General features: G+C 45.3%; 4 protein-coding genes across 6 annotated transcripts; 2 read left to right on the forward strand and 2 right to left on the reverse strand.

Moving 5' to 3' along the window:
* The first annotated feature begins 597 nt into the window (after nucleotides 1-597).
* LOC108053341 (FAD-dependent oxidoreductase domain-containing protein 1) lies at nucleotides 598-2,369 on the forward strand. The gene is made up of 2 exons (XM_017135952.1): nucleotides 598-828; nucleotides 1,143-2,369. The coding sequence occupies exons 1-2, from the start codon at nucleotides 616-618 to the stop codon at nucleotides 2,250-2,252; spliced, it is 1,323 nt and encodes a 440-aa protein (XP_016991441.1). The 5' UTR covers nucleotides 598-615; the 3' UTR covers nucleotides 2,253-2,369.
* A 52-nt stretch (nucleotides 2,370-2,421) lies between these two features.
* Nucleotides 2,422-3,815, reverse strand: LOC108053347 (MOB kinase activator-like 4). 2 transcript variants are annotated; one of them, XM_017135959.2, is made up of 3 exons: nucleotides 3,503-3,815; nucleotides 3,066-3,439; nucleotides 2,422-3,017 (listed from the first exon to the last, which is right to left on the reverse strand). In XM_017135959.2, exons 1-3 carry the CDS (start codon nucleotides 3,560-3,562, stop codon nucleotides 2,768-2,770), a joined length of 684 nt encoding a protein of 227 aa, XP_016991448.1. In that variant the 5' UTR covers nucleotides 3,563-3,815; the 3' UTR covers nucleotides 2,422-2,767. The 2 variants fall into 2 exon arrangements, with proteins under 2 accessions (XP_016991448.1, XP_016991449.1); XM_017135960.2 differs by having other exon boundaries at nucleotides 2,422-3,005; nucleotides 3,503-3,813.
* Nucleotides 3,816-3,893: 78 nt separating this feature from the next.
* Nucleotides 3,894-6,738, forward strand: LOC108053366 (ras-related protein Rab-2A). Of its 2 annotated transcripts, XR_001769696.2 has the most exons (5): nucleotides 3,894-4,078; nucleotides 4,550-4,709; nucleotides 5,269-5,605; nucleotides 5,670-5,855; nucleotides 6,286-6,738. XR_001769696.2 is itself a non-coding variant. In XM_017135983.2 (4 exons), the coding sequence occupies exons 1-4, from the start codon at nucleotides 4,033-4,035 to the stop codon at nucleotides 5,766-5,768; spliced, it is 642 nt and encodes a 213-aa protein (XP_016991472.1). In that variant the 5' UTR covers nucleotides 3,894-4,032; the 3' UTR covers nucleotides 5,769-6,738. The 2 variants fall into 2 exon arrangements, 1 of the variants encoding a protein (XP_016991472.1); XM_017135983.2 differs by having other exon boundaries at nucleotides 5,670-6,738.
* Nucleotides 6,739-7,128: 390 nt separating this feature from the next.
* Nucleotides 7,129-12,522, reverse strand: LOC108053365. The gene is made up of 5 exons (XM_017135982.2): nucleotides 10,524-12,522; nucleotides 9,814-9,923; nucleotides 8,637-8,818; nucleotides 8,338-8,578; nucleotides 7,129-8,273 (listed from the first exon to the last, which is right to left on the reverse strand). The coding sequence occupies exons 1-5, from the start codon at nucleotides 12,504-12,506 to the stop codon at nucleotides 8,129-8,131; spliced, it is 2,661 nt and encodes an 886-aa protein (XP_016991471.1). The 5' UTR covers nucleotides 12,507-12,522; the 3' UTR covers nucleotides 7,129-8,128.
* Between the last annotated feature and the right edge of the window lie 72 nt (nucleotides 12,523-12,594).

The raw sequence follows: 12,594 nt of genomic DNA on the forward strand, positions 1-12,594 counted from the left end.
GTGATTAATTGTTACGTTTTTACACTTCTATCAGTCTTTTTTTAATATAGTATAAAAAAAAAACTGATTATAATTATATTGCACTTGAGAATCGATTACGTTATGCAGAGGGAATCCTGAGTGGGCTTGGTAATCTAAAAATAATATTTAATTTGCCAACTACCATACGTTTTCCAGTATAAAATCTTAATTTGGCTTACAATTATATCGAGAAAACAGGCCTGAATGTAATAAAGAAAATGCAAATATAATAAATGACAAATCGGCAATCTAATGTTACGGCTTACATCTTTGGAAGATATTTTTATTCAAACCACTTCAGGGCTAAAATTTGTATTTTTCTCATTAGGTATAAATTTTGCAGACAATATATTTCGTAAATTTAACATTGAAATAAAGTAGAGGAACGTTTGTAATAAATAAGTAGAGAAAATACACCTCCAAAGCGGAACACCGAAGTACATAGCTTTTACTGTAGTTCTGGTTTTATTTATTGTGCACACAAAATTTGTTGTGCACACAAAATACTTACGGAAAGCTGCACAAATCTAATCTGGCGGATTTCAATGGCGCTTATCAACGCACGAATGTGCAGCCCGTAGGTTAGTGTGAAAAATGTTGGGCCTGAGACGAGTTCTGCGATCGGTGGCACAGCGTCAGCTTAGCAGCCAGAGTGGCAAGCCCCAAGGAGATGTCCTGCCCCAGAGCTGCGATGTCCTGATAATCGGTGGTGGCGGAATGGGCGCCTCATCCGCTTTCTGGCTCAAGTCCCGGACTCTGCAGCTGGGAAAGAAGCTCAATGTCCTGGTGGTGGAGCGGGATTCAGGCGTAAGTACAATTTCCATATATCATTTCTCATAATAGGAATCGGTATAATCCTAGTTCTAAAACTGCGTGCGGCATGTTAAATATTTATTCTAAACATCAGGCGTTGTGTATTAATCTATTATATTCGACTATAATTTATTTCGTTTGAATTAATGTCAGCGCTGGTTGAACCCTGTTATTTAATAATTTAAAATGCTAATGTGTTTACATTCAGCTGATCATAGAGATTATATGCATTGCTATATATGATACTCCCTCCTGCGGACTAATAAATTAACTAATTTAATTATTTATTGGTTGCCTGTTTTTTATAGTACACCAGTGCCTCGACTGTGCTCTCTGTGGGCGGAGTTCGCCAGCAGTTCTCCCTGGCTGAGAACATACAGATGTCGCTGTTCGGATACAACTTCGTGGTGAACGGAAGTAAGCACCTGGGTGATGTGGATCTTTGCTACCAGCCAAATGGCTACCTGATCCTGGCATCTGCAAAAGGAGCCCATATCCTGGCTCAAAACTCTACGCTCCAGAACGAGCTGGGTGCCCGAAACGAGCTTCTCGGCCCGGAGGCGCTCCGCCGACGATTTCCGTGGCTGTCTACGGAAGATGTCGAGTTGGGATGCCATGGGATCGATAAGGAGGGATGGTTTGATCCCTGGGCCCTTCTGATGGGCTACAAAAAGAAAGCCCGGGCCCTAGGCGCCAATTTTGCCAACGGTTCGGTTGTGGGTTTTGAGTGGAATGACTCGGGAGCCCTTTCCGGAGCAGTGGTCGACGCCGGAGACGGAGTGCAGCGAACAGTAAAGTTCGACACGTGCGTCCTGGCAGCTGGAGCCCATTCGGGGCAGGTGGCACGCCTGGCAGGCATCGGCGATCCTGGGGCTAAAGAGAATTCCCTCAAAGAAGCTCTGCCAGTGGAACCCCGCAAGCGGTATGTCTATGTGATCAGTACACAGGGGCGGAACTGCCCGGGCTTAGCCACGCCTCTGACCGTCGACCCAGATGGCACTTATTTCCGGCGCGATGGTCTCTGTGGGAACTTCCTTTGCGGCCGCAGTCCAAACGAAGACGAGGAGCCAGAGTGCGAGACGCTGGACGTGGACCATGGCTACTTCGAATCGAATGTTTGGCCCACACTGGCGAATCGAGTGCCGGCCTTTGAGTCGGTGAAAATCCAGAGCAGCTGGGCGGGCTACTACGACCACAACACATTCGACGCGAACGGCATTATCGGCAGACACCCTCACTACAGCAATCTCTTCATAGCAGCCGGTTTCAGCGGTCACGGTATCCAGCAGACTCCGGCTGTGGGTCGAGCCATTTCCGAACTGATCCTGGACGGCAAGTTCACCACACTGGATCTATCTCGTCTCGGCTTCGAACGCCTGGTCAACAAACAGCCCATGTTCGAAGTGAATATCGTTTGATGAAAGTTTTACGGGCGGTAAGAACCCATACTTTTTGTGTGTATGTACTTCTTTTATTGCAATTTCTGTTGTGTATATAGTAATTTTGTATAGTAAAGTTCACGTTTTAGTCACGTACAGCTTTTTTGGTGTTTTGGCTGCAAGTTGTCAAGGGATTTGGTTTTCGGGGTTATGGTGTGGGTTCGGCCACAAGAAGGTCGTGTGCCTACATATAATTTATTTAAAATAATGAGTTAAACATAATCGTAATATAACTTGCGGAATAATTGCTGACTTAGGATCAGATGGGTCGATCGGGGTGGAGTGGGCCTGCTTATATCTGGATCTGCCCTTGTTACTTAGTTTTCGTTATGTAGCTCTATGTGTATCTGACATCTAAACTACATACAAGATCTGCATTCGAGTCGGGTTCGCTCCGTCCGTGTGTCTCTGCCAGGGTGAGCCAACCCAAGCTGCAAGCTATTGGTAAATATAAATAGATGTATGTTGAATGAGTGTTTCATGCGAGTATGCGCCTAGGCCTCGCTCTCCCCCGGAGCCGCGTTCTCGCCCACGTTGATGGGCACAATCAGATTCTCCTTGGACATCAAATTGTACTTTGTGACGAAATGCGTGAATCGGTGGCACAGATACGTCTCGGCCTCGAACTCGTCGAAGATGCGACGATGGTGAAAGTATGCGTGCGAGAAGATGCGGTACACGCGCCGGCACACGGAGCCCAGCTTGGTCACCGACGACTCCTTGATGGACACCCTGTGGGAGACACTTTGCTTATAATGTGGCTAGTTCCAGTCAGTCGGGCAACCCCCATACCTGCTCGGAAAGTACTTGTTGCTGTTGAGCAGACAGGCTGCTCCGTCCAGCGTGTGGCGTGTGTAGTCAATGGCCGGACACTCCTTGGGCGTCTTGTGGGCGGCGCACAGGAAAATCCACTGGTCGGTAGCCGTCATCTGGGTGCACGTCGAGGGAGAGCACTCCTTCTGCAGCCGCACGGCCAGGCCGTTCAGCTCCATGCAAAACTGGCGCAAGTGCTCGTACTTCCACACGCCCTCGTCCTGCGCCTCAGGCATGGTCAGGATGAGCTCCACATTGCTCGGGTCGCGCTTGATGAGCTGCTGGATGTACTGTTGCACCGCCAGTGTGCTGTCCATCTCCTCCAGGGGCTCGTCGGGCCAGCGACAGAAGTCCTGGAAGGCGGAATAGGAACCTGGTCAGAGGGCCTGGGGCTCGTGCGCGTGGTCAGTGCTTACCTTGGATTTTGTGCCTGGCCGGTTCCTACGCAATATGGTCGAGCCGTCAGCCATCTTCATGTTTCACCTGCTCGAAGACGCGATGATCCAGAACGCCTGTGTCCACGCCTTGGTGAAAAATCCCTGGCAGAGCCTGACTTGGAGCGTAATCCCTGCCCCACTGGATTCTCCGGATTTGGGATCCCCACACTAATATAAGATTAATGGACTCTACTTGCGCTAACACATCGCTCGAAAATTAAATAGCGTTTATCCAAAACACTTTGCTTTGTGCGAGAAAATTTCTGACAAATTCTACATACATACATAGGCCTATCGATTGGCCGCAGTAGTTTGCAATCGCTATCGATAGGTTTCTGGTATGTTTTCGGTATTTCCGCCAGCCCTGACCGCAAATGGCCACACTCTAGGCAGCCAGTCATCATAAATACGAACAGATTGAAAAACTTACAAGAATTGCGTATTATCTGTGGTATTACGAGATCGAACTTTCAAATAGCCAACTTGTCGTAACTCACTTAGCTGCAAACATGTCCTACGCGTACTTGTTCAAATACATCATCATCGGCGATACAGGTGAGTGGAAACTGCGACTCCCCTTCGAAATTGCTAGCGAAAAGTTGGCCATTGTCAGGGGAAACAATCAGGAATTAGAAAACAAAACAAAGGCGATCGCCTGTCGCAATAATGGCCGCTGAAATCGTGGGTCCATAGGGCCTCAAGTGAAGAAATAATCACAATGCAAGAATAATGCGTTCGTACGGAAATATCCCTGGAGTCGAGCGGCCGAAGGAAAAATCAATAAAACCATAACAACGCATACAGGCGTTTACTGAACAGGGAGTTAACGGGGTGCGGGGAGCAACCCACGCAGTAAAACCCTGCTGCTGAGTCACCCAACCACCCCCAGAAGCTAAGGGATTCCGCCCCAAAATAGACACGAGCTTATCAGCAGACTGCTTTTTGGGATGCACAACAGCTGTTGGCGGTTTTCCAGTTTTTCCAACTTTCACTCAATGGCCCACTGACTTTTCCCCATTTCCTCAGGCGTGGGCAAGTCTTGTCTGCTCCTACAGTTCACGGATAAGCGTTTCCAGCCGGTGCACGACCTGACCATTGGTGTGGAGTTCGGAGCTCGAATGATCACCATCGACGGCAAGCAGATCAAGCTTCAGATCTGGGACACGGCTGGCCAGGAGGCTTTCAGGTGCGTAGAATAGCCCCGCTTATTGTTTTTAAAAACCATTTTGTCAATATCATGTTGAGGCTCCAGCTTCGTAATCATATCGTCAAACCTTATTTGGAGAGTCCCAGAAATCACTTCCAACGGATATCATATCTCGCCATCGCAGAAAAATGAAAAATTAACAACCAACCAAAGAGCTTCAGAAAGTTTGCTGCGAAACACGTCGAAAATTTAAAGACACGGTTGTTGCCCCAAAAGTCGTTAAGGATTTTTGGGACACGCTTTAAAACTATATTTTCATTTTTCATTTAATTTATTTAAAAAAATTCCTTTTATGTCTTAGAAATTCCTCAACTTAAAAGTATAGATTTTTAAAATTATTGGAAAATTAATATTTCTAAAAAATGTTTTAAAGAGTAAAAAAAAACCAAATATTAAAATTCTATGACACCGACGGAATTTAGGGTCACCCTGAATATTAGGATAATCTTAAAGAGACTCGTCCAACATGATATTGAAACAAAAACAACACTTAAACTCAATGTCAAATATTAAAATTTTAATATAAAATTTCGGATAGATCCATTACACGCTCATACTATCGAGGAGCAGCAGGCGCCCTGCTAGTCTACGACATCACGCGGAGGGAGACCTTCAACCACCTGACCACCTGGCTGGAAGATGCACGCCAGCACTCCAACTCGAACATGGTGATCATGCTGATCGGCAACAAGAGCGACTTGGACTCGAGGCGCGAAGTAAAGAAGGAGGAGGGCGAGGCCTTTGCCCGCGAGCACGGACTGGTCTTCATGGAGACGTCGGCGCGCACGGCGGCCAACGTGGAGGAGGCTTTCATAAACACGGCCAAGGAGATTTACGAGAAGATCCAGGAGGGCGTCTTCGACATCAACAATGAGGTGAGTTTGGAGGAAATCGCCATGTAAACTCCTAGTAAACACAATGTAATTTATCTTCAACCAGGCAAACGGCATCAAGATCGGCCAACAGCACTCGCCCACAAACCCGTCGCTGCCAGGAGCCGGAGGAGCCGCTGGAGCAGCAAACAGTGGCTGCTGCTAGGAGTAAACCGCAGATGCCCGACTGCAATTCTGGGATAGACGTAGCCGCTTCTGTAAAAGCTACTTTAGTGACTAAAACTAATAGAAGGTAGTTGGAGGGACATATTTCTTGTTTTCTATCTCAACAGTAACTAACCACGTAAACATAGCTACCACTAAACTAGCAATCGAACACTAAGCGTAATGTTAAAATCATAAAGATCAGACAGCTACAAGAAAACACAACTCCTTGTTCAGCTACGTTTTAATTTACCAAAAGAAACCAAAAGAAAAAACCAGAAATAAACCAAAATCAACAACATTTGTACATGTGAATGTGTCGTGCGTGATTTCTAAATTTTATAAACTTTATCGAAACATTTATTAATGTTTTTGCATGTATTTTGTGTATATTGAAATTAGTTTGCTAGTTACTTCGTGTAAAGATCGATAGTTATACATTGGGATCTTAGCAAAATAATGTGTAATATATAAACCAAACTCAAACTATGTGAATTTTCATTGTGATTCGTTTTCAGTGAGGTCCAGCCCTGCAACGCTGCGCCACGCCCCTTTTTGCAATGGGTATCTGCTCCTGTTCTATATACATACATACATACATACATTATTACATCTATGCATATTTTTACGTTTCGTTCTCAACGCATTTGCTTTGTCTCTATTTTGTTGTGCAATCCGCTTTAGTGTTTATACATACATTAGAAAAAAAAGTACTTTAACAAAATATACAAAACTTGTGAGCTGAGATGGGGTTATATAATTTACACACTCAACCTGCATTAACAGTGGATACACGTAAATGCTGCGATTCAATGATCAATTTAGTATTTTACGAAGTTTATATATTAAATTAAATGCGACAGCTAAGACAAAACGAAACTAACAACTGTAAACGTAAATCAAATTATTTATAATATTTGTATTTGCCCAACACAATGCAGAATAATAAATATACATACTAAATATTAAAACATATGGGTTAAATCATTGCTTACCTTGGGCCTATATATAGATCTTAGAAAAGAAAACAACAACTGATTTTATGATTTCTTAAGAAAAAGGACATGATACCTAATATTCTGCTTACTAAACCTGAATTTAATTTTAAAATATCAACACTAGATATGAACCGTGGGTTCTGAATCAATAGACGGTAACATTTATAGTAGATAACATACATTTGTGTGGCGTCAGTGTAAGCTAAGTTTGGCTTCAGTTCCCAAAATGCAGGTTATCAAAACGACAGGCGAGGGACGAACCGACGGACGCGTCTAAATCCACTCGGTTGTTCCTGGTAAATTCTTTAAACGAAAAGAATTACTATTGCAAAAATGCTTCCTTAAAAAAAAGTAAAAATCGCGTTAAATTTTTAAATTGTATTTATTTTGTAATAGGGTTTTAGTAGATAATTGTTCAATTGATGTCTTGTAAATAATATAGAATGGTGATTCATTTTTTTTGTATATACATATTTGCTAAAGTGATTGGAATCAACAACTACCTTTATCTATAAGTCGGCTAAGAGCTATAGTGTCGAATTTAGTTCATATCTTATTTGCGTGCTTACATTTTAAAGGCTTGTTTTCACTAATTTATAAATATTTTTGTATTTTCTGTAATAATACTTGAACTTGTAAGATTTTACATAAATGTTTTTATTTATAATTTGAATTTTTGAATGTTTCGTCTAAGAAAATTTCGCCGAGCTGCAAAAACAGGTTTTTATTTTAACAATAATTTTTTTATAGCCTAGTTTGCTCAGTTGTTTGGTTTAAATTGGAAACTATTTGGATCCGTGAAGTTTGATGTACAGATATTATTTTGTTTTAGTTTAACAACAAATGCTCCAAAGACTTTATTGTGAGTTTTAAATAGATTGAAAATGGTCGCTTGTTATTGCATACGTTACATAGATTGTTGTTTATTGTATTCTCTTTAATTAATATTCGTTCGAAATGTAAGGCAATTAAAACTATTTTTCTAATTTTTGTAAAGAAGACAATTGAGGGACCCGTTTGCACCTGGCAGTGATGCACTGCATTGATATTGATTGAAATTGAACAGTTTGTCTAAGTGTGATTAAATATGCGATTAGTAATTGCCCTAGTACGGTAATTAGTTATTAGGTGTATATAGATACTTAGCTGCAATTAGTCAAGTCAAGTATATGCTTACAGGCTAGATCTTATAAAATAGGCTTAGTTTCAGTTACAATTCTGCTCTGATTTTATGGCTGCAACACCATTTGACATAAGAAACTCGTTAACATTTAATGCTAGTCCATTATTATGCTACAGTTGTGATTTGTAGTGCTTCAAGTTCTCCTTAACCTTCGGCACTTAACAATGTTATGTATGTAACCTAGTGTAAAAGTTGAGCTTTTTTAGTCTCTGAGACATCACTATCACTCTCCTTAGGTGCTTTCTTCTCACAGAACTCGATCAGATACGAACAGACGCCGGAGAGTGCTATAAATATGCCCGCATAGTAAAAAGTATCGTCCCATCTGCAAGGAAATTCAAATTGGTCAGCAAAGATTGTGAATGTCTACGTTGTCCAGTTCAACTCACCTGCCCGTATGCTCGTATATAACGCCCGCTATTGGAGGTCCTGCGATCATGCCCACTCCCTGCACCAGCAGCACCAGACCGTAGGCACACGTGAAATCGTCCAAATCAACAATACTGACCAGAATGCTGGGCGTGAACGAAAAAGAGCTGGCGAACGTGAATCCGAAGATGACACACATGATCATCAGGCCCCAGTAGCTGGTAATCAGCAGGGGCATAAAGAACACCGACGCGCCGCAGACTGAAAGAGGTAGTTCGATTGAAAAGCTGTCCGGGATACGCTCCTGCCAACAACTCACCCAACATGCAGAGCGAATAGCATATGTTGATATTCATCCATGGCAGATCGCCCAGATAGCCCAGTCCTATCATTCCGATCGTTTGAGCAACACCGATATCCGATATGAACTCGGCACTCACGCTCACATTGTACTTGTGCTGCTTCATGTATTCGGGCAGGTACAGATAAGGGATAATGAACCTGTGAAGCGTGCCAAAGGGTTAGATTAGATGAGAGGCTTATCTGGACAAGGTTGAGTTTGAATTGATTTCAACTAGTTTCCTTATCGAGCTAATGGAGCAATTCAACTCTGCGCACACGGGGTACGATAAACCATGATCTTGAGCACTGTTTCGGCGGCGGCCTACTACCAAAGCTTATCCGACACTAGGTACTTGGAATTCCACTGTTGGCCAATATTATTATTGTGCAACTAGTTTTCCTTTTCGAACAGCTGCCAAAATTGTTTGCGACATCTTCTGGCAAATGTACAATTTGCAGTTGACGGCTTGGCACGGCACATTTATCTATTAATTATACCCGTTACTCGTAGAGTAAAAGGGTATATTGTATTCGTGCAAAAGTATGTAACAGCTAGAAGGAAGCGTTTCCGACCCTATAAAGTATATATATTCTTGATCAGGGTCACTAGCCGAGTCGATATAGCCATGTCCGTCTGTCCGTCTGTCTGTCCGTCTGTCCGTCTGTCCGTCTGTCCGTCTGTCTGTCCGTCTGTCTGTCCGTATGAACGCTGAGATCTCGGAAACTATAAAAGCTAGAAGATTGGCATTTTGCATGCAGATTCTAGGAGTTCCTACGCAGCGCAAGTTTGTTTCAAAAAGGTGCCACGCCCCCTTTAACGCCCACAATCGCATATATACGATTTTAAAAATTTAAATATTTCGGAAAAGTAAAAATGCAGTTTTATTGTGTTTATCAATACCTTTCGAAATGTAGAAGAAATTTTTCAAATCGGACCATTCGTTAAAAAGTTATGCGTGATCAAAGTTTCTATCTCCATCTCCCTCGCACTCCCTTTACCTGAGTAACGGGTATCTGATAGTCGGGGCACCCGACTATAGCGTTCTCTCTTGTTTTAGCATTTCTTTTGCCTTCAGTTAGTGCGCAGCTTGTGGTCTTCGCCATTTGGTTTCCCTGTGGTTTTCTTTTCAAATATATTGCCAAAAAGTACTCACCAAATAAACAAAAACAACGTTGAGAGATTGAAGAGGGCAAACTTCATGTCCAGAAAGAGGGAGAAGTCAAAGATGGACTTCATGGTGTCCACGAAATTGTCATACCAAGTCTGTCGAGAGAGCAGAACAAAATTTAGGTACTTTTTAGAGATCGAAAAAATATATTTCTTCAATGCGATATGTAAACAATTGTCTTCGGCCGTTTAATTCTTTTTTTACCCTACGGAATTTAATCAATTAAAAACGTATTTTATTATCAAACAAATTATAAAGTGTTTCCAATTATAAAATTTTGGTTATCACTAATCACTTGATCTATAATTATATAGAACCGATCGGGTGGAATAATAAACACTCTGAATTTTAAAATAATAATTGCCTTTAAATTAATATATTTTAAGTTATGATTGATTATTGATTGAAAGCCTTAATTGGAAAGACATGACCCTATTACGACCGATTTGATTAACAGATGATATTTCAAGGTAACAAAGAATTGAGTTTTAAAAGCTGATACGGTTCAGTTTTGTTCCCGTACGGAAGTCAGAGTGGCAACCTTATCAGCTATGGACGTTCGCCCATGTGGTCCAAACAGGCGACTAAACAGAGACAGAGAGGCAGCTGATAACCAGCTTTAGCCATTAACCAGCTGGAGCTGTCGCCAAGCGACCAGCCGATAAGGGCGGGGGCAAGGGTCACCGTCTACTCACATCCTCCTCCTCCTTGGCAATGGTGGTCATCGAGTTGCGGTAGATGTTGGGACAGGATGAGGCACGCAGGCGGTAGCGATGGGTGTTCAGCATGGCACCGCGGTAGTGGATCGAATTGCGGTGGATGCGCATGTCCTTGAGGAAGTTGGAGTTCCGGATTGAGATGTTTCGCCGGAGGTTTGATCGGTGGTGGCTGGGCTTCTTAGAACGCGAAAGTCGCCGGATCCCGGTGATGCTGTCCAGTCGGGCCCGTCGAATGGCCAGCTCGCTGTTGACGGACGGCTCCTGCTCCGGAATGGATATCACCGTGGGCCCGATCCGCCTGCCCGGCTCCAGCAAGGCGAATGTCTCGTCCTTCGAGTAGTAGCAGTGCATGTCCTCGCTTAGGATGTCCACTGAATTGTGGCGCAGGCCGTTCACCTTCAGGTTGGAGATCGATGGCGTTGTGTGCTTGGCCATGAAGAGGTTTTCATTCAGCGAATACCGGGAGCTGGCGTGCTTCTGGGTGAGATAGCCCTCGTCCGAGGAGCGCAGCGATCCGCCACCGGTGGAGCGCTTTTCTGACGGCGACAGCGTCTCAATGGAGGCCAGATATGACTTTTTCGCCATGTCCGCCGTCTCCTGAGCGATGCCACCCATGAGGGTGTCGTCCGGGGAACCAATGGCGGCTGTCGATGGCGGATAGGCGCCCGCTCCCGAGGACATGGACAGAAGGTTCTCACGGGAAGGGGCCTCTGCACCCTCCTTGTGGCGCAGGGATCGCCTGCTTAGGCTCTTCACCTCGTAGATGCTGTCCAGCTCTTGGATGCTCAGGAAGGTGGGCAGGAAGATCTCGCTGCGGTATCGCTTGAGGGCTGAGTCCAGGGGATCATCAATCTGCTGGTTGGCCTCCGTGTTGTTTTTGGTCACCAGCGAGTCCAGCACAGCCTCCTTGGTGATGCCGGTATCCAGCAGCTTCTTGATCTCCTCCAGGCAAACGCTGGAGTTGGAGAAGGTGGTAACGCTCTGGGACCGGCTCTCCAGCCGGTTCTCCTCGATCAGCCAGTCGGGATCGCGCATCAGGGCGCCGCAAACGCAGGCGTTGAGCATGGTGCCCCCTAGGATTAAAGTGGCTCCCCTCCAGCCGTACGACTCCATCAGATAGGAGGTGAGGCGGGCGTAGACAAAGGTTCCAATACCGGTGCCAGAGGCTCCTATTCCGGTGGCGAAGGTGCGCTTCTTGTCGAACCAAAAGGCGATGGACACCACTGCAGTCACGTACCCGATGCCCAGGCCAAGACCCGAGATGATGCCAAAGGTAACCATCAGCATCTCAATAGAGTTGCAAAAGGAGGAGAGCGCGAACCCAAAGGCGGAGACCACGCCGCCGATAATGGTCATCCTGCGGCAGCCGTACTTGTCCACCAGGTTGGACCAGATAGGTCCCATCAGCAGGGGCACGGAGAAGAACAGCGAGGAGATCCAGGCCGTCTTCGAGGTGGACTCGCCGAAGTAACCCAGCAGCTCCACGTTGATCAGTCCAAACGAGAAGCTCAGTCCGTCGGCAATAAGGGACACCACCAGCGAGGCGAACACCACCACCCACCCGTAACCGCCGTCGGGTATCTTGGGTGCCTTCTTCTCCGTGGTGCTGGAGTCGATCGAATCGCCGGACTCGTTCGAGATCAGGCGCTTGCGCCGCTTCACCTGTCCGTTTCCGCCGTTCATCAGGCAGGTCAAGGTGCCGTCGTCGAGGGCGACGATGCTGCTCCTCACCCCCACCCGGCTGTGTCCCGCTCCGTCGGCGAGCTCCTCCACGGAGAGGTTGCAGAAGGTGACCTCCGGGAAGAGGTCGTGCTTGATGGCCTTGTGCAGGGGCGTGTTGGCTGGCGCCGGGGTGAGGGGCAGTGCCTGGTAGTTGGTGGCGCCTCCATTGTGGTTATTATTGACCGCCTCGCAACTGTTGTTGTTGGAGGCCTTTGGATCCGTCGCTAGCTTGGCCATGTCGGAGTGCCAATGATCAATGAACGATGATCGAAGATCGAGGTGTTGTGTAAAGGGTTCAGCTACGGCTATAAAAAGGTTTGTAAAA

Source organism: Drosophila rhopaloa, unplaced genomic scaffold (assembly GCF_018152115.1).
Source record: "Drosophila rhopaloa isolate 14029-0021.01 unplaced genomic scaffold, ASM1815211v1 contig_115, whole genome shotgun sequence".
In the NCBI taxonomy this organism is placed as follows: domain Eukaryota; kingdom Metazoa; phylum Arthropoda; class Insecta; order Diptera; family Drosophilidae; genus Drosophila; species Drosophila rhopaloa.